This window comes from Salminus brasiliensis, chromosome 22, assembly GCF_030463535.1.
Source record: "Salminus brasiliensis chromosome 22, fSalBra1.hap2, whole genome shotgun sequence".
Taxonomy (NCBI): domain Eukaryota; kingdom Metazoa; phylum Chordata; class Actinopteri; order Characiformes; family Bryconidae; genus Salminus; species Salminus brasiliensis.
In genome coordinates, this window is record NC_132899.1 from 27,043,461 (window position 1) to 27,064,128 (window position 20,668).

Here is a 20,668-nt window from a genome sequence, read left to right on the forward strand (position 1 = left end):
AACCTTTTAAGAAGGCTAAACATTTGCCCCACTTCCTCCCATAATCATACAGTCTTCAATGTTGTTTTTAGTACTTTCAAAACACTGCTACCTTATGCCTCATCTTCCCAATCTCTCTTGTTGAAACCCTCTGTTTCCATCTTCTGAGCAAAATCAGTTAGTCCACCATAATGCTAGTTTGAATGCAGCTTCTGAGGTTGTCTCCCCCAATTAAAACTGTTCCACCATCCAAAAAGGAATAACTAGCCTAAACAAAATCTGAATTGATATTTAACCATAATTTGATTTTTTTTATTGTAAACTTTTGTATTGTACTGGAGTAATACATATTTGTATGCAGTTGTGTTATCTTGCATATAACAAACATCTGCAACAACTTAAAATAACATTTTTATAGCTGGCATGTCATCTTAGCTGCACCCAACTGTCTGGGCTTCTTGACTAGCACATGCATGAGCTTCGATTCCTGAATCCAGGCTTTACTGAGTGGATACCAACCTTACGGTTTGTGGGACGTAATAAGTCCACAGTCAAATGTTTGGCTAATTTGTTTGAGATTAACTTAAATAAGTGTGGCTTTTATAAGCTTGCTTTCTGGGAACCTTTAAGTAATAGATTGCTTGGCATGGAACAGGACAATGATCCCAAGCACACCAGCAAATCTTGAACAGAATGGCTGACAAAGAAAAGAATTAACACTGGAATCTTTTTTTTATTATAAGGATTCATTATGTCCCGATACAGAAAACCATAGAGACAAAGCACATGTAAATCCCCCCAGCAAAACCATTTATATAAAACAATTATTAAAAGCAAGGTTTTAAAAAAACAAAAGGCAGTACCTAGTGAATACAAACATGCAGTTGAAGTTAAGACATTTCTGTCTGCTGTGCAGTGTTTGTACTGCCTGTTAGTCAGTGCTGTTAGGCATTTGAATTTGTATGACCATTTTATTGCTCAAATGTTTTCTGCCTTCTCATGCTGTTTAACGTTTGGCGAATAAGGGGAAAATAAAAATGCAAAGGACCAGAAGCTCAGCCAAAAAAAAAAAAAAAAAAAAAACCCACACCAAACAACCCCAGACAGACCTTCAGAATTCTGGGTAACTTGCAGACACCACAAATCCTAAATAAATACAAATAGAAAAAAAAAGCCATAAGTCACAAAAAAAAAAACAAAACACAATATTAAAAACCCAAACGTCCTTCTTCAAAGCAGATTTGTAGTTTATTTAAAGCAGTAGTCAAGGTGCATGAGAAGTTCTCTATGGTGACTGGTGGGGTATGAAGTCCTGCAATTAGGACACTCTAGGTAACTTTCATCAAGTGCATTGTAAGTCTTTGTTGGAGAAAGGTCTGACAGGGCACAGTTCCAAGAGTCTTGCCTGTTGTAAGAGCTCGATTTGGAGAAACAAGAGTCTTTCTGTGGTTTCTGAAATCATAAAGCCACAGGACATGGTTAAAGCAAAGATTCTAGTTAGTAAAAACACCCCACCTTCCCATTTCCAATAAGCCTCAAATCCAAAATCTAAAATACACAACTAAGAAACCTAATCAATGATGGCTGCTACTAATGGTGGGAAGTACAAGACAGCGCAATATGGCAGAAATCAGATGCTGGATAAAGCCGAACAACGCTCGTTTTGTCCCCCAAACTGGGGGGGGGGGGCAGAGAAATTTTGTACGTGTACATTTCTGATAAACTGCTTAGGCATGACCCCTTAGGAAAATTTAGTGCATACTTACTATGGATTCTAGGCGGGTGATTTGGTCTCTGGCCTTGCGAAGCTCCTTTAGAACTTTGCGGAGCTGATGCTGTAGACTCTGCTGGTCCAACTTCTCATTCTCAAAGTCTTTTGCAGACATCTGGAGCTGCCAAATAAAGAAGGAAGTGCTTAGAAAGTGCTGAGACATCTTTCTGGTATAACGGCAGTCATTTGTCAACTGAAATGTTGAAGGCTTTACTTGTTGCTCCAAAACCATAATCCTTTGTTGCTCTTCATGATGTTTCAGAAGGGAATTCTGAAGCAGGTTCACCTTTCAACAAAAGACAAAAGGACCATTCTTTTACAGTTACCAGGAGAAACTGTCAAGTGTTGTTCACTGAGATTAGCAATACCATTTCTACTCAAGTTAGTGGTTTAGTTTAATTTAACAATATAAAACATACTTGCTTATGTAGTTTTCAACACTGCTATGGTACTTTAAACAATAAAGGAATACGTCACTCTAGTATAAAAATCATCTGTAGTTGGTAGCTACATAATCAAGTGCAACACCTTCAGGAAAAGTTTCCAAGGTTGTTTGACTACAGCTTTAGCATTAGTTGCTCACTATGGATCTATAATTAGTTACCAGTAAACGCAACACCTTAAGGCACGCATTAGAATCTTGGGGAGGGGGGGAGAATTAAATAAAAATAGCAATCCCTCTTATAACGGGAACGGCAAGTTACACGCTGATGGGTTTATTGCACGGTTACATCCAGCACACAACTCGTACATCAAGTCTCTTAATTATTCATGGGTGAGTCATGCAAGGTATACTTTTCCCACCATTACGATAGCAAAAAACTCACGACTCACCCTAAATCAAGCTGGAGGGTTGATGACTTGCCTAAAGATTGCTAAAATAAGGCCCAGTGACTTATAGTTAGTTATAGTATCAGATCTAGGACTGCCATGTTAAAACCCTTGCAAAACTCTTGCAGTAATGCCTTTGTGCATCAACTGTTTGGAAGACAGCTCGATCTGAATAGACAAACTGACTACTCCCCAATGAGATATTTATGGTTACAGTGCCTATGCAAAAATGAACAAGCCCTCCCCCCCCTCCTAATAAATAAAAAAAATAATATACAAAAAAATATGCCATTGAAGTGTAAACTCAAACATGAATTTGAATGTGCCCGAATACAGCTCCCTGATGCATACTAATAGTACCTGCAGCTGCAAGTCAGCTGCTCTTTTCTTCTCCTCCTCCAGCCTGGCATTGGCCAGCTCCAGTTTATTTTGTACATCTCCAGCGGTTTCAGCTACCAACAACTGGCCGCTTGTCTGTTTTTCCAGCAGCTTTTTTGCCACCTCCTGCTTCCTGTCCTCACACTGGACTCTCAGCTCCTCCAGCTCAGCCTGAAGCAGATCAACCCGTTTCCGCTTCTCTTCCAGCTCCCGCTGCACTGTGTGCAGCACCTGATCATGCTCAGCAGATGGCAGTGACTGGTCTGGGCCACAGTGGAGAGAAACATGTGGTTTAACATTGTTTAACTGCTGCTCCAGCTCTGCCATCCTGGACAGAATCCCCTGAACATATGCCTCTCTTTGCTGGTCATAAACAAGCCAGTGCTGGTTCTTCTCCAAGGCCTATCAGCAGTCAAAAAAAAAAAAAAAAACCTGTTTAGCCAAACCCTACACCAAAAATCAGATATTAAAAGAAATAATTGTGAACTCACATCACGCAGCTGTTCCTGGACCACTGCAATCTCACATGCAGAAACCTGTAAATAATATAGGTTAACAATTTTAATTTTACATTGTGGTTCTATTGTCTCAATGTATATTATACTTTGTTGCCAACCCAGTGTTTGGAATTGGTGAATAACTAGACCATGAATTGAACAAAAATCAGAAAGTGGATGTTGAGTGGTTATACACAGAAGTTGTAATGTGAGGAAATCGCTCCCTAAAATGATTTTCCTGTGCTTCAGCTTCTAGTAGGTGCTTAGGAGTAGTGAGCCACAATATACCACAGAGATCACCTAAATTTGAAAATGTTTGGCCCAATTCATTTCTTCACCAGGCAAAGCTTAATTGAAGTTGCGCAAAGAGAATTACATCTTGACTTCAGTTTGCCCTAAAGCATGTAGGAGACCAATCACCAAGAAACTTCTTCTGTGCTGCCAATTAAATGCCCTTAATTGACTGATCAAGTGTGACCACCTCTATAAAAGCAGAGGTTTTGACAGTTTACTGAGCTGGAGCATTCAGGTAGGTGTTTACAAGGAGGAAAGACCTAAGCAATGATCTTGGAAAAGCAGCTGTTGCTGCCCATCAAGCAGGGAAAGGTTCCAAGACCATTTCCAAACAATATGAGGTCGTTAACAAGTGGAAAATCATTTAAGACAGTTGTCAATCTCCCCAGGGGTACATATCTCCAGAAATTCACCCCAAGGCCAAACCACATTAGAAATATGGTCAAAAGAGTGGTCTAAAAAGTTAAAAAGACAGCCTTTTCTTTTGTACAAATGACAGCAAGAACAGATAAACATTCCTAGAGATACAGTGGAAAGTAGTTTGCAAGTCTGACAGTTAGCATATTAAATGCTGAAGGGTCACCATGCACATGCACCTTTACTAACCCCAAAAAATGCATAAAATGCTCAACACCATATAAGTGTCCCAGATGTTCTGTGGAGCAGTAAAAAGAACACCCTGCCTACAGGCAGTGGCTCAGTGATGCTTTGCACTATGTGGTCCTGAGCATTGTCTGATACTACATAGCGCCATCAGAGGGACCAAGAGACTGTACAGACTGCTAGAGGGATACCACTGCAGACTCCCAACCTATGCAGGCAAGGCCTACAGGACAGATTACAACAGCAGAGGAGTCACAACCAGCCACACCCCACTGCCTGATGAACCGAATGATTTCTATGCTTGCCTAGAGGCACTTAACATTAGCCATCTGAGAGGGCCGTTTGCCAGAGTGCACACAACACCGCTCTTTCATCAACAGACATGCATGGTGTTAATGTGAATAAACCCATGGAAGGCAGCTGGCGCAGACAACATGCATGGGCATACACACCAGGTGGAGCGGCTCAGAGCACACTACATAGGTGAAGCACATCAAGTTCCTCTTGCTTCAGAACAGTAGCAGCAGCAGCTCGGAGTTTACCAGCTTCTTCGTACAGATTTGTGCTGCTGTTGTAAGCAGCGAAATAGGTTGGTAGTTCTCCCGCATTTTGATATTAACTACCTTGAGCAATCAAATATTAATATAAACGATATAGCCTCACTCCATACCCCAATATATTTTAATATATTTCCCAGCCATAACGTACAGTGCACCATGACTACTCTCTGAACAATACAGCACATGTAACTTTACTGCCTGCTCTTTGCACAATACCCCACTACAACATGTTCATGTCTAGTGTTTACCTTCATCTCCAGTTTCAGTTTGTAGCTACAATTAAAACTTAAATATATCTATAGTCATTACATGTATAGTTTTATCTGGTCTCAACAGCTTGTGTGCAAGTAAAGGATTAGCAAGTAAGAAATTCATTGTGCTGTGCAACTGTGTTTAACATGCATAAAAAGGCAGAGTTTGCTGGTTTGGTTTATTGCAAACAGCGGAACGTTTGCCAATTTCATTAATAACTCATTTGCAAAGTGGTTGAATAATTTAACTGTACATCTTTTGAATAAAATATAAGACTACTAGTATTCAGATCTCTGTTTAAATTTAATTTAAATTAGGCAACAGCAGCAGAAGTGCTATGAAGCATCATACACACAAGTTTCATTTACAACTTGTATTTTCCCTGAAAGGGAAACCATATAAATAGAAGGCACAGAAGGCAAACACTTAATTTGTGATTCTTTGCATTCTTTCAGACAAGTGTATCTGGAACTGCCACTAACATGTTTAACCTGTCTGTCTAGTTCCAAGAAGTCCATTAAGACAGTTTTGGGACATAACAGTACGAATTACCATTTTCCTCCTCCATTTATGTTGGAAATGGACATAAACTGGGGTCTTGATAAAGTTGTTGCATACAGCGATGACCATTAGTGATAAATTATGGTTCAAACCTTTTTTTACTGACTGCAGTAGCTGCAAGTTACCTACACTGAGTCACTCATACTACCTAATAATGTGTAGTGAGTCAGAAATTAATTAATTTAACTTGTTTTATTATTCATGCAGTTTATTAAGCTTAGGAACTCTCACCTGTAAGTCACTGTTGCATTTCTCAAGTGCTTGACACCTTTGTGATGGTCATCATCCATGCCATGTCCTGATACATGTTAACAATGTTAAATAGAACCAATTTGGGCATATTTTAGGACGCTAATTTAGGCCTAATAAAATGATTAACACCTCAGTGTATACTAGAGATTAATTTAATCGGGTTACAATTTTAAGTTAGTAGGCCTACATAAAATGCTTGTGTTTTTTTTATATAAAAAAAACATGGAATACTTAGTTTTTGAAAAACTGTCTAAGGACATTTTACATTGTACTCTAGCTAATTTAAGAGAAGATTTTTAAAAAATGAAATAATAAATACATAACTGATAACTCATTGTAAATGCATACAGTTAAATAAACTCACTTTAACTGCTTACTTCCAGCTTTGAGAAATGTAACAATACAGCAGTTAACGTTATTTGTTCAAATATGCACTTACCAAGACACCCAAAGCACTGCACCCTGACCATATATCGGTCATCAAGGCAAAGGGTTTTATTTTCGCAGGCCAGTTGGAAAGGGTCTGTCTGACTAAACGGACGTATAAGGCAGCACTGCTTGTGTAAAGAAATATTGACTGGGCAATTGCCATCACTGGGTCAAGAGTTTGTCGTTTGAAGCCTCTTGCTGTACTGTTGAGACAGGGAGCATACTTTTTGCTATGCAATAAACGCCTTCAAGGTTAACACGAGGCATGGCAAAATCCTTTTCAAATTATTTACCTACTAAAGCTAAGGGAAGATTCTGAACTAGGAATTCCACAGCTTACAAAAACAATTTCATTTAGTGCATGTTAAATTAGAGTTACTGTTATTCAGTTGTTACACTGAAGTGTAATTGTAAATTGGTTGTCCAATTCTCAATTACAAACTTCAAAGTTGTATAGTGCATTATGAGCATATAATGACTTAATACCTCAGGGAAAAAAAAAAAGTCAATTAAAATAATGAAATAAGGCTAAAGGATTATGTTTGTCCTGACACAGAATAACCAATAACAAATGCCATTTTGAATAAAAGGCATAAGACAATAGCTAGTGGAATACAATTGCTATACACAGTAAACTATAATTAGCTATTCATAACTGCTGCAAAATAATAATCATCATCATCATCATCATCATCACCACCATCACCATCTTTCACTTTCATGCAACTGTCCGGTTACCAACTGGGCCACCAAATGGGCTAGAACATGTATGCATTCTGTAAGCCTACAAGTAAAACAGGCAAATGGTAAAGGTCACTTGATATCTTACAACAGCTCAGCAGTGCTGTGTGTCGACAAGTTATTCATGATTTTTACTTCTGGCACGGTAACTTATTGAACAGCTAAACATTGTATATTTTATAATATAAATGTGGCTAGTGTGTAAATCCAGTTTCAGTAACAAATGCGGCTCATCAGAAACTACCCCTGACTGATGTCTATTGACGAGGGCTTTAAAGGGCGACAAGAAAATTTATTAAAATGTAACACCAGCGGGAGTGCGTTCTCGTGAAATGCTCACACGGCAGTTATTTAATAAAACAGCGACTCACCTCCTGAAGACTGGCGTTGTCTGAACCACTGTGTGTAAGCGGATGCTGTCCGTTTCGTTTTGAAAGTTCATCCAAAGTCTTCTTCAGCTGAGCGTTTTCCTTCTTCACCTTCTCCAATTCAGTTTCCACAGACTTTAAGCCACCGTTTTTAAATCCTAGTTTGTTCGCTATTATTTCTTTGGCTCCCTTGGATGCCATGGCTGGAATGTTGCAACCTGTTCATAAAATTGAGTCGTAAAGGTGAAAGGGTTTATGTTGAGGCATGTGCAGCAATATAGCTAGTGTACGACACGTAGCTAGCTAATCACCTAGCTTTAGCTAGCTGTGTACTTCAAAACACAGTCCACTGCGTTATGAAAAAGCAAAGACAAAAGTCTAACGTTACTGTGATTGTTAGCAAGTGCTAACTAGCTAGCTATGGTTACTGTTTGTTTCAGCACATAAGCCCTAGCTACCTTGCTGCAATGTTATGCTAATGTTAGTCATGTATTACAAAAGCGTACGACAACATAAAGACTTAAATAAATAAGCGCAAACCACTTAGCTACCTTACTTTAAAATGCGGAGCTGCACATTACCATAAACAACCCGCTTCAACACGATTTTAAAAGCAGCGTTGCGTCGTACGTCACTTCATTTAAATCCGGACTGTGTTAGAGCAGTACGGAAACTCGTAGTTTTACGCAAAATATCTAGCTATCGAATTTCTGTTCGGGTAGCGTTTTCAGGGGCTGCGTAAAAGTTGCGCCGTTTGAGACACTCAAGTCTAGTCCAAGTAATCGCACTTGGTTCCCTACTCCCTACGTAGTGCAATTGTACCTTTTAAAAATAACGTCCCATCCACTCAGGGAATGCATCGTTTGCCTGTTTTATGCTATGAAAAAGTTAATATTTTGAGAACCAGAGTAAAATCAAGTTATATGCCGTGTCACGTGTTTTTGTGAGAAGTGGGGCCCGTTTCCAAACTAAAGAAACCGGAGGCCCGTTCATAAAACCGGAAATTCCGGTATTTTCATGAAACGTTAGTGATTATTTTTGTAACGAACCGTTTAGATGGACATGCCGCTCTTTCAGGTATGTATGCATGTATGTATAAATAATATGTATACATACATACATACATAGTGTGTGTGTGTATGTATGTATGTATGTATATGTATGTATACATACATACATAGTGTGTGTGTGTATGTATGTATACATACATACATAGTGTGTGTGTATGTGTGTGTGTGTATGTATACATACATAGTGTGTGTGTATGTACGTGTATGTATGTATGTATGTGTATGTATACATACATAGTGTGTGTGTATGTACGTATGTATATGTATGTATACATACATAGTGTGTGTGTATGTACGTGTATGTATGTATATGTATGTATACATACATACATAGTGTGTATGTACATACGTGTATGTATGTATGTATATGTATGTATACATACATACATAGTGTGTATGTACGTACGTGTATGTATGTATATGTATGTATATATGTATGTATATACATGCATGCCTCACTAGTCTGGTCCTACTCCTGAACGCAGGTAAAGCACCAGAGCTGACCTGAATGCACCAGAACGTGCAAGGAACCTCAGGGCATCCTACAGGTTCCAGACAGTTCAATTCATGACAGAGAACAACGGTATTGAGGCTCTTTAAGTACCCCCAGTCCCAGGTGTAACACATGAACCAATGAACGATTACAACTGAACACAAATCAACTCAAGTGAACAGAATCAAACACACATGAACAGAAATGAACATCAATCGACTCAAATGAACGCGAATCAACAGAAACAAACAGGAAGTCCTTATTTGGGCCTGTGGGTGGTGGCTCGGAATTGTCCTGGGAGGGCCGATACCAAGTGCCTGACATTGGTGTCCAGTATTGAAGCAACAGTAAAATGATCAACTAGCTGAAGTTGCACTGTAATAAAAATATCTAATTTTATGGATAAATAAGTATTTTTTTTATTTTATAAAATAAACAGAAAAAGGTTTTATAATTGTTTTCAAAAATTACATAAATTCATAAATTAACAAATGATTTTATATTTGTATTATGCCAATAACTAATAATTACATTTATCTTATTTTTACTTCTTATAAAAAAACTAGACCTTGTTTTGACCGTGGTTGCTGATGGAGTAAAAGTGTTAGTAAAAAGTGAGTAAAAGTTCTGTTCATTTCTGTTGATTCACAATTTATTGTTTGTTCATGCGTTTCACCTGGGACTGGGAGTACTTAAGGAGCTTTACCCCCTTGCCGTGAATTGACTCCGTTGGAATCCCTGGGACGCTCAGAGATTCCGCATGTGTTACCGGCATGTTCAGATCAGCTCTAGTTTGCGGTTCATGTTCAGGCGAGGTTCTTCAACCTCCTCTAGAGGCAAGCGAGATACGCTCGCATCTGTTTTGGTTCCAAGACGACCCACATTCAAGGCAGCGCACTGTAAAATCAGGTTAGATTGGCCTTTCACGTTTTTGTCTAGCATCTGGTTCCCCAGCCTCCCCCTTCTTGTTTACATAGCTACTCTGCCCTTTTGTTCTGTTACTTGCCCGGCCTGTGGTTCTTTGTTCTAGCTCCCTCCTTGCTTCTCCCCACGTTACATCCCTTTCCCTCACGCTTAGCTCCCGGCTCCTCCCAGTCCCAGGTTGTCATCTTGTTGGTCATGTTCTGATTCTGTTCGCTGTTTTGCCCTCTGTTGCTGCTCATGTTTTTCATACCACTTGTGTTGTGATTGTTTTGTTAATAAACCGTCTTGCTTTGATCTCCATCTCTGCAAGTGTTCATCCCTTCAGGTCTGGCCTCACACGCCACGACAGTCTTAATAATCATATGGGTAAGAACATGATTGATTTCTATACTTTGTTTATACTTCTGTTTTCCTTCTGGCCATCAAAATCTTGGATGTATTTTCCTTTATATTTCTCTTGCTTTTTAATCCATTCTTTGGTGTGCCTGTCATGCTAAAATTCTATTTCTCAGTAAATTGTGATTTAAAGATATTTGCCTACATTTCTGTTTCACCATATTGAAAACTCTTTTACACAGCCAAATGTCCCACACTTTATGGTGCCCTGAAATGCCCCCTCATTTCAGGGCACCATAAAGTGTGGGACATTTGGCTTCACAGGTGTTTATAGATGGCCTCACTTGAAAAAGTCAAGTGAGGCCATCTTTCCAACAGCTAAAGCTTGACCAAAATTGGGTCATGCAACAGGACACACCAGCAAATCTACAACAGAATGGCTGAAAAAGAGAAGAATCAATGTGCTGCAATGGCCCAGTCAAAGTCCATAGCGAAGTAAAAAGTCAACCCAAATAAAATAAGAGAAATAAAACTTTAAGAGAGCTGTGCATAAACAAATCCCCACAAACCTCAATAAACTGAAGAAATGTTGTAAAAAAAAAAAGTGGCCCACAATTCATCCACAACGATTGAGATTCAGATTGAAAGTCATACAAAAAACATTACTTTTAAATTCTACAAGCTGTTGATTCATGGGGTGTATTTTTTTTTTTACTTCAATTTTGTTAAATACATAATGACATGGTGTAATTGTCATGTTGTATTTACCTCATTTTAAAACCTGCTGAGGATCAGATGTTTTTTTTGTTTTGTTGGGTTCTTATGTCAGTTTTATTCAATATTTCTTTTCAACCTTAACTGATGCAACAGGGTGCAAGTAGCAAAGCTTCTCCCTTTATGGTGGAACATTTGAATGAGACCAATAAGATTGTTTCACACTGATCTGTAAAAACATTCAATCTTGTTTTTTATCATTCCTTATACCAAACCTTTGATTTTAATTTGATTAACAATATAAACAGCTGTATCCATCTAAATATATACATTGCAGAGGTTGTTCTAATATTGAATAATCACATATACCACGCTGTGAAAAACTATTTGCCCCCTCCTTTTTTTATTTTTGCATATTTGTTATTTAAATGATTCAGATCATCCAGCTGATTTAATATAAGATGAAGAAAACATGGACACAATGCAGCTTTGAAATGATCATTCTTCATTTAAGATAAAGATTTACACTAAAACTAAAAGAGAAAAGAAAATGCTAAAAGAAAGAAAATAGTAATTGTCCCCCTAAACCTAATAACTGATTGTACCAACCTTGGCAGTAACAACTGCATTTTTTTGTGTGCTGTCAACAGTAACGTGTTAACGCACAATTAATCTGCAAACTTTAATGCAGTAAAAAATAAATCATACAAATAATCATCTTACCAGGTTTGGACGCAATGTCCTCCCATAGGTCACTCTGTACAGAGCTTAGTGATGTATTAGCAATTTTATTTAGCGATGTACACCATCCCAATGTTAACCCAACTGCACTAGGGTTGCAATGGTAATGAGAACCATCTCAGAAAATATCGCTGTATCACGGTTATCAGGAATCAGTGTTTTCCAGGAGACATGCGCGGGCGAGATTCTTAGCTGGCTTGATTTTCCCTTTATTATCGGAAAACGTCCACGGTATCATAACCAAGCATTTTAATAACATGGTATACCGTGAAACTGGTTACTGCTGCAACCCTAGCTTTCACTTTAGGTCACAAACTCACAAACGGACAACGCCTCATGGATGTTGTTCTAGGGATGTAATTTTTGCACAGTGACCTTCTTACTGTGGAAACTTGTACATTGATCTTAACTGAGGCAAGTGATGTCTTTAGATGAGCACGCTCTTGAGTGCAGTTCTTTAGGTACAAAGCCTTGGTGTAGTCATGGATGACCACTTATCATTCTCAAGTCATGTTGCAAATCTGACTTGGTCATGGAGATTTCTCCTTTTCAACATCCCCCTCCATACTTGATGAAAATGGTCAAAAGCTGATCTGTACCAAAAGCTTCAAGTATGGCTTGGCTTAACCCGCCATCCTTTAACATCCACGGAAGACAAGCATCCAGACTTTTTTCTGTCCTGACTCCGAAGTGGTGTAACAAACTTCCCATGGGTGTCTGAATGACAGAGTCGCTCACTGTCTTCAAATGCTGACTGAAGACACATCGCTGCCAAGAGTACTTGGGGAGGTGTAGTACCGAGTATTGTGGTATTCATACTGACTTTCTTAGTTTGTATTTAGTAGCGTCTAAGCTTAGCAGTCATTTTTTTTGGACACTAGCCAATACAAACTAGGTATTTTAGAGTTAATTCTACCAGACCCAAAGCATGCTGATTGGCTCAGCCACCAAACACATGAACATACAAAAGGCTGTAATAAATCTAGAAAATCATTTAGCCAAATGATCTACAGTGGCTATTGTGATCAGATTACGGTCTGATCACTCAAACCACATTTTGAGGTTGTCAGAGACGGGTTTTGTCCACATTTAATACTAAATGGATGTATTTTCTGTGGTTGGATTCTGTCAGGCAAGCAGAAAGAGTGTACAAGCTTTAAAACATGTTTGCAGTGCTAAATATTTGATGCTGTTCTGTGCCTAGAAAATGAGTGCAATGAAAATGTATGTATGAAAACGATGAAACCCAAACCATGATTTTTCTCATTCTACATAAGCAAACAGGCCTTAGGATGAGACAGGTGGAGTTGCCCAGCCTGAAATATGAAAAAGATAAACTAGTAGTTAAAATGTGGGCCTTGGAGGGAAGTGAGTCACATGGGGTGTTTGATCTAGGGTGAATGTGAGGTAAAGCATGTCTGAAGCAGCGAGGTATTGAGTGGAGTAGGTAAGGGATGTGTACGCTATTGCTTCCCTGCAGAATGTCATCTAAAAGTACCTTTTTGATAGGATATAAGCAGAACTCAATCAACCACATTGTACAATACATACATGATGATATTTACATGATGAGTAGCCTTTGTCCAGAAGTCCAGATAAGAAAGCTATATAAACCACATGCAGAATCAGACACTGGCTGACGTCGGACTACTGCATTATGCATTAGTGCCTTAGTCTTTAAACCTTCATTGGAAACTTTGTTTAAATAAAGTTTTGTACCTGTCTTTTTTGAGTAATTAGGTGATTAGATTAAAAATATTCCCACATAACCCATTCATTTTCAACACGCCCTGGAGTGCCCACTAATTTTTGACAAACCCATAATTAATTATCAAGTGGTACTTTCTCTGGTAGTTTTACAGTCCATTCCTCTTAGATTTAAATATGATTTTATGAATGAGCTGTTATGAAAATGCAAGAACCATCTATTGTTCTTAAACATTAAAAATGAGTATAAAAATTAGTTTATCCTGCCATCGAGATTATGGAGCATTGTTGTGAGGATTTAAGAAGCACTGTTACAGTCAGAGGTCAAACGTAAAGTAACAGACATTACAAAAACTGGCAGAACATCTACCGTCTAAGTTAGTGATGCACGATATATCGGCGGCCGATATGTTTTTTTCAGTAATTGTCATCGGTCTGATATAGGAATTTTGGCCGATATTGCAATCGATATACGCACATACACTGAGGCTTCCGTCTGTACGATGTTGTCGCCGCACATATACACGACCCACTGACGTATTTCGGATGTTAGTTCTAGGCTAGACGACGATTTCCAGATGAAATGGGCAATATTGCACGCACAGGAGTTCTGTACTTCACAAACAGCGACAGCAATCTCTACTGCTTTGAAGAAATGATTGGCAAGTGGAACGTATGTGCTTGGCAAGTGGAGGAGGTGCACGTTGTGATCCGAGATAATGCTCGTAATATGGTTAAGGCTATGGAGCAGAGCGGGGCTGCTAGCTTGGGCTGTATGGCACATACTTTACAGCTAGCACATTAACGAAGGCGTCCTAAGCCAAAGCAGCATATCGGACTGCGTGTCTATCGGGAGAAAGCTAGTCGGTCATTTTAACCACTCCCATCTTGCTAGCTCCCGTCTGAGTCTCAGTACGTCTTTGAGCCAAAGACGTACTGAGTTGCAAAGCACTACTGTTTACTTCTAATTTTAGACACTCATTGAAAAAAGCAGTACATTCTTTTCACTCTTTTTATTAATGTTTATGTTTCCATTTTCATATGGGACAGTCCAGCCATAGATTTCACATGGTTTTATGTAGGCCACAAATGTAGACTGTTTTTATAACTATAGGAAAAAGTTTCTTTTGGTACAACTTATATTTGGAAAAATCATCTCGAGATGAGTTAGTGTGATTTTGTTGAGGTTTTTTTTGGCTGTTTTTCATCAAGCAAAATATCTTTTGTTGCTGACTGTATAGTTATATGCAGAGTTAAATCATTTCTTGGAACTTCCAATAAGCTGCCATACATTTAAGCAGTATTACATGTAATTTTCTTGTTGCTGCCTGTACCAATTTAAGGCAAAAAAAAAAATCTATTTAAGAACGACTTTACAATTGTCAGCTCTCATGTTAATTGCTATGTAAAGTGAATTACTGAAAAAAAGTTTTTTAAAGCAATTCATATATGGATTATAATGTGAATTTTTTCAAATACTAAAAAGGTTATTGTTTTTAATATCAGTGTCTGCCACAACAATGTGCTAATAATCGGTTATCGTATTGCCACATCCATAGGCCAAGTATATATTAGAGGGCTGCACAATATACTGTTTCAGCATTACCATCGCAATGTTCGTAAACACAGTCACATCACAGGATGTGTGATTTCGAATGAAACATCATTCCACAACATTTTTGCTCATTACTGAAAAACCCAAATGCTTGCAAATATTTTAGAAATATTCTTGTTAATCCATCCTCCAAGTGTGTGTTGTATTGTGTTGGTTCGAGTGGTTTTGACGCAGCATTGCTGCTGCAGTTTTTAAACCCTGGGTCCGTTCACAGTTGCTGCAGTTTGTGTTATCACCCTCTAGTCGTTAATCAGTGGTCACAGGGGGCTTACCCACTTGTTGATGTTGGCTGGATAATTGTGGTTGGTAAGCCTCTAGATCTTTTTTATATTTCATGTGAAAAACTTTACTAGCTGACCATAAAATGTGTATAGTTAATGAATAAATGGTGACATGTTTTACACTGTACAATAAGGCTTCTTTTTTGGCAGTTGTGTAGTGTTAGTAAATCTAACTAATGGTCACATATAATCGGAGATGCCAAGAAACAAACCAAACAGGAAAACCTGAGATCTGTGAATCAACGTTTGCAAAACTGAAAACATGATCGTCTGCCACAGGAATAACCTGAGATGGTGTAGATTCTCCTTCATTCTACACAACACATGGCTTGCACAGTAACAATTCTCATTATTTTACGTGACTACAAATTAAACTTGCTCTTGTTGTGCAGATTGAATGTTGACCAGATTGGGCTGCCCAAAGTTTGTTCCTCATTGGTATTTTTATCTGGCCAATGAAGTTTGGCCTTTTCAAAAGTTTTTGGCCCAGGTCCCAATAAAGCTACTTTCTGCCAAAGCTCTAATGTGACAAGTGCTTTAAAAGCATTTAAAAACAAAAAGAAAGGCAGGAAAATAAATGGCAACCAGTGTGGCACTGCGGCAGCATTTATTAACATGCAAGAGCCTTACAATTATTGTACATGTACTAACAGTTAAAAAAAAAAAAAATATATATATATTTAAAAAAATAAAAACACACACACACACACCATACCACAACAAGCAAGCAACAGCTCTGGATCGCTTTTTTTACTCTCTCACAGTCAGACAAGCATAGATGATCACTTCCCCATTGCACTAAGAATATTAGCCTGTGGATGAGAAAAGATTTAAAGAGAAAGATACAGATGCAAAACACAAAAGTACATTTTTAGCCTAGCAATTTCTATCCAGGTTTGTAAATATGGAAGTACAACAAAAAAAGAAACAAACCAACACTACTTGCTTAAGTTCCGTTTAACAACATATTGTATCTCTCTCTAAAGGCTGTATGTCATAGTGTGTATATATAAGCCTGCTAGAAGACACTTTGATTATGATCAAGTTTCATGGTTTGTTTAGGAACTGCTAGAGAAATTTTACCAACTGCATATTTGCACCATATTGCAGTTCTTGCAAACATGTCAACATAAATGCAGGGAATCCGCATACTTTATAATTTGATGACGACATGAGAGACTGTAGGTTATTTTTTGTTTTGCTGACTGAATGAACTAATTAAATGTAAAAAGGTTTTAGATGATATCATGCACAACTCATGGGAGAGAAAATGGTTTTGCATTGGACATATCTTCTTATTTACATTACTTTTTCACAGGACTATGTTGATATACACCCTCTTTGAAATGAATGGTTTAACATTTCAGGACATTGGGTGGTCTTAAAATCAGGTATGTGCCAAATTACATTGCAATTTTTTAAAAAATAAGAATAAGGCCAAAATGCAGAAGCAGTGTGTGAAAAATTAAGTACAGTAATTTAAGTAGGGGTTGACCATTTATTATTACAAGTCCATTATTCTACAGTGAGAAATAATTTGTAAGTGGAAAACATTCAAGACCGTGTAACTATTACATTTTTAAAAACTGGCATGTTAAACAATTAGAATAATGAACAAGTATTGCTTGTTTAAAAGGGTTGCCAGGAGACAGAGATCGATTTTAGTTTCTAGATGCAATGTAAGACATGTTCTACATTTTAACTTCAACCAATCCATTTTTTCCCTTTTTTGCTCCTAACTGTCCCCATGAGAACTGCTTTACATGCATTAAAAAAAACAAAAAAACTGGCAAAACTTTTCCATCATTGTTGGCAAGATACTCTTAATATTTTCTATTCATCCACAGTTGATGCATCATTTGAAGTCATAACAAGAGACATTGGTTAGTTAGGATTAGTATTTGTCACTGTACTATGTACAGCGAAATGTGTCCTCCGCATTTTACCCATCTGTGGTAGTGAACACACACAAACTCAGGGCAGTGAGCATATACACCCAGAGCGGTGGTTAGCCAACTCCAGCGCTCGGGGAGCAGAGAGGGTGAGAGGCCCTGCTCAAGGGCCCAACAGTAGCAGCTTGTCAAACTCTGTTATCAATAGCCCGGAGCTCGCTGAGCCACCACTGCCCAAGAGAGCTTAAATCTATTATTTGAAAACAGACATATTACTTAATATGAAATGGTACACAACTACATGCTAATCTCTTAAAATTAGGATTCGGGCAGTTTCAACTTCAAACCGTTGCGCGAGTAGAATAAAGTAGAGCAAATAGCACAAATGGTTCTATGTTTACGTGGCTTCAATGCCATCGCTGCCATCTTGCTTAATCTAAAAAATGACCAAATACAAACTTTAATTTGCTTACATGGTCACCAACTAGGTAAACACCATACACCACACAAAGTACTTTGGGGTTTATCTTACCTTAATGAAAGAGGAGAAACGTTTTGCAGTAATGCCTTCGACTTTCTTCAAGTCTTCCACCTAGCAACAAGACATCGGAGTATTAATGAAATAGCAGCCTTCCTTCAAAAGGTTTTTGTGGATCTTACTCTTATTTCCATACCTGTGTGAATTCTCCATTAATCTCCCTCCAACCCAAAATGAGTTTGGCCTTCTTATCACCAATGAGCTGTAGGCTTTTCAACTCTTTCAGTGAACCGGAGTTGAGTGTATGAAGGATTTTTTTTTTTGACTGCTCTAGTAGTCCAGAGTCTAGTCGGGACTCCCAGTTAAAATCATCTTTACAGGAGGGCTCTAGACCACTGTTCTCTTTACCGTTTGATATCTGCATAAGGGAGCAGCAAATAAACTTTCATGAAAGGGGTACATGAATTTCACATAAATTGCAATCATAAGCAAAAATGTACTCTAAATGTTTCTTACTAAAACCTGAAAACGTGACTACAAAAACAGGCAATGCAAACATCACTCTTCTTGTATCGGCTTCTCAGCATTCCTACTAATATCCCAGAAGTGGCACTAGGTTGGGTTTACACCTAACTACCTTTTAATCACTGGTCAATTCCCAGTAAAAACGTGTAAAAGAGGCATTAACATCTGACCAATAACATTAAATGTCAAGGTTACATTATTTTACATTTTAGAGTGGTTAAGGCTGCTAACTATGAAAAAAAACACATAAAAACCAACCAACCAAAAAAACATTTTGGTGATATTTATAAATAACTGTGGAAACCAAATCGAAAACGCATACTGACCTCCTGGGCAGGTTTATCTTTCCTAAATTCTTGGGATGGTTTCCAAACCACAGCACACTGCTGCAGTGGCTGCACAGAGGTCACTGCAGAGGAAAAAAAAAAACCCCACACACAATCTAAAAATTTGGTGCAACCAGAATGAGACAGTAGATCACATTTATGCATTCAACATAATCAGTTACATCTGTTGCATTAGTCAGTTACCAGATACTATATACCTATACTTGAAACAAAAATGTGTATTTGGTAACCTATTTCTTTACTGTAACAATGCTTCTTGGCAATGAATCTTATACCAGGAAAGCATGTTAATTTCCCTTTTAAATGGTGCCACATTTGTAAGGAACATTCATTTGTGAGATGAGCAGTAGAGTTGAGTATGTGGGTTGCAATCAGGTGCCTGATTGGCAGCACCTGAGAGCATGGGCCTTGCTACAAGGGTCAGTAGGTGTCTGCGACAAGAATTGGCATGCCACGTTTCATCGATCTGGGGCAGCTTCTCCCTCACTGGGGAAAAACAAGGATTGTTCACATTGAAGGCAACCTCAATGCAGAAATATAGAGATTAAATTCTACAACCAGTGGCAATCCCATATCTTCAGAGTCTGGGACCGAACTCTATCCTCCAAAATGACAACGCTCACCCCCAAAGAGCAGAGTTTTAGAGACCACCTCCAGGATTTGGTAGTGGAAAGGATGGAATTAACAGATATAATTCTAACAGTATAAGATTCATAGTCAATATGCATTGTTACAACAAATAAATAATCTACCAAATACAAATTTCCTTACTTTTTGTGCCAAGTTTATAAATATCTTTAGGTCAGGCTTTCTGTTCCTTTTTGCTCCATCTGATTTGCATAACCTTTTCTCCACTCAGTGTGAAACGCGTATATCAGATTTAGCTGTAGGGTTTAATCTTTTCCGCCAGTACTGCTTATATGCAGGTCACCCTACTCAGTTTTAATTGATCAAACCATGTAAGTGCTGTGTGACTTTACATGTGAATGGTGCTTCTGTATTTTTATATTTCTGTTTGCTTAAAGAAGAGGATAGGATGGTTGCGGCACATCCAGTCAGAGAGACAGTATTTTAATTACTTATTCTTTGCCTAGGATAGTCAGTAGTCATTGCACCAAGCCATTCCATTTTCTGTTTCGATAAAGATATAAACTAAAACGGAGCCAACAGATCCTCCCTTATATGGAAGACCAGTAGTGACCCCATTACCTCCCCCCCTTGCTCTTGGCTGTCCTCCATTACAGGTGCAAATCTGGTAAGACTAACCGTTCTCTCTTGCTAAAACAGCAAAACTGTGGCTGTCGACTTTTCAGTTTTGTAACAAGCTTCACATATTCCTTACGGACATAAGGTGTACTTCGCAACAATGTCAACTGTCATACCATTGTATGACACTAGTTAGTAGTAAAATTAACTTGTACTGTCCAAAATAAGAAACCAGGCCATATGCAATTTTGTGTGTTTGGGGTTACCAAACCATGAGGTCCAAACTATTGTATGACTTTGTAAGACCATTTAGCAGTACTGCATAGTACAATTGGTAATATTCTTTACTTCCTAGAATGTGGATATTGCAGCCAATGCAAATGCCTTTTTAAATCTGGTTAGCAATGCTCCCATGCCTTACTCTGTAATGGAGTAACCACTGCCTGCTGTTTCCTGGGTCTGGCTGCAGTTGACTGCTTCCTGTGTAAAAGGTTCAGGTCTGTTCTGAAAAGAGCTGCATCACCATCTTTTTCATCCTTCAATCCATTCTGTCCACCAGTCAGTTTATTGAACATGTCTGCCTTTTCTTCCAACACCTTCTGCTTCTCCTTTAGTTTCTGTATAGAATAAAAGAGGTGAGGGTAAAAACACAGCGTGTATTTATACTATGACTGAACTGACAACTGGCATGCTATCAATTTTTTTATTCTGTTAATGCTATAATTTTTTTTATGCTATCAATTTTATTAATTTATTAATATAAAGTTACTAAACAAGTCAGTTTTTCCACAACCAAACTACTACAAAAGTGGAATTGATCCTT

The 20,668-nt window shown here is 38.2% G+C and overlaps 2 protein-coding genes across 7 annotated transcripts in view; both read right to left on the reverse strand.

Annotated features, from left to right (window-relative positions):
- Positions 1–692: 692 nt before the first annotated feature.
- cep55l (centrosomal protein 55 like) lies at positions 693–9,542 on the reverse strand. Its single transcript, XM_072667153.1, has 7 exons — positions 8,073–9,542; positions 7,520–7,734; positions 3,451–3,495; positions 2,942–3,361; positions 1,965–2,036; positions 1,746–1,871; positions 693–1,431 (listed from the first exon to the last, which is right to left on the reverse strand). The coding sequence occupies exons 2-7, from the start codon at positions 7,715–7,717 to the stop codon at positions 1,228–1,230; spliced, it is 1,065 nt and encodes a 354-aa protein (XP_072523254.1). The 5' UTR covers positions 7,718–7,734; positions 8,073–9,542; the 3' UTR covers positions 693–1,227.
- A 6,433-nt stretch (positions 9,543–15,975) lies between these two features.
- Positions 15,976–20,668, reverse strand: part of kif22 (kinesin family member 22) — a 34,397-nt gene continuing 29,704 nt past the window's right edge. For all 6 annotated transcript variants that reach the window (XM_072667146.1, XM_072667145.1, XM_072667144.1 and 3 more), the window contains 5 exons: positions 20,267–20,462; positions 18,619–18,701; positions 17,964–18,185; positions 17,822–17,881; positions 15,976–16,209 (listed from right to left, as the gene is read on the reverse strand). In XM_072667146.1, the coding sequence (XP_072523247.1) occupies positions 16,180–16,209; positions 17,822–17,881; positions 17,964–18,185; positions 18,619–18,701; positions 20,267–20,462 (591 nt within the window). In that variant the 3' untranslated portion in view covers positions 15,976–16,179. The remainder of the gene's footprint in view (positions 16,210–17,821; positions 17,882–17,963; positions 18,186–18,618; positions 18,702–20,266; positions 20,463–20,668) is intronic.

Bases quoted from the DNA above. Each gene is read 5' to 3' on its own strand.
- cep55l (XM_072667153.1), bottom strand. From the start codon at position 7,717: ATGGCATCCAAGGGAGCCAAAGAAATAATAGCGAACAAACTAGGATTT. The intron at 2,037-2,941 runs GTACTATTAGTA...TTTTGTTGAAAG, and splicing joins CAGCTGACTTGCAGCTGCAG to GTGAACCTGCTTCAGAATTC. The intron at 1,872-1,964 runs GTAAAGCCTTCA...TTTATTTGGCAG, and splicing joins TTATGGTTTTGGAGCAACAA to CTCCAGATGTCTGCAAAAGA.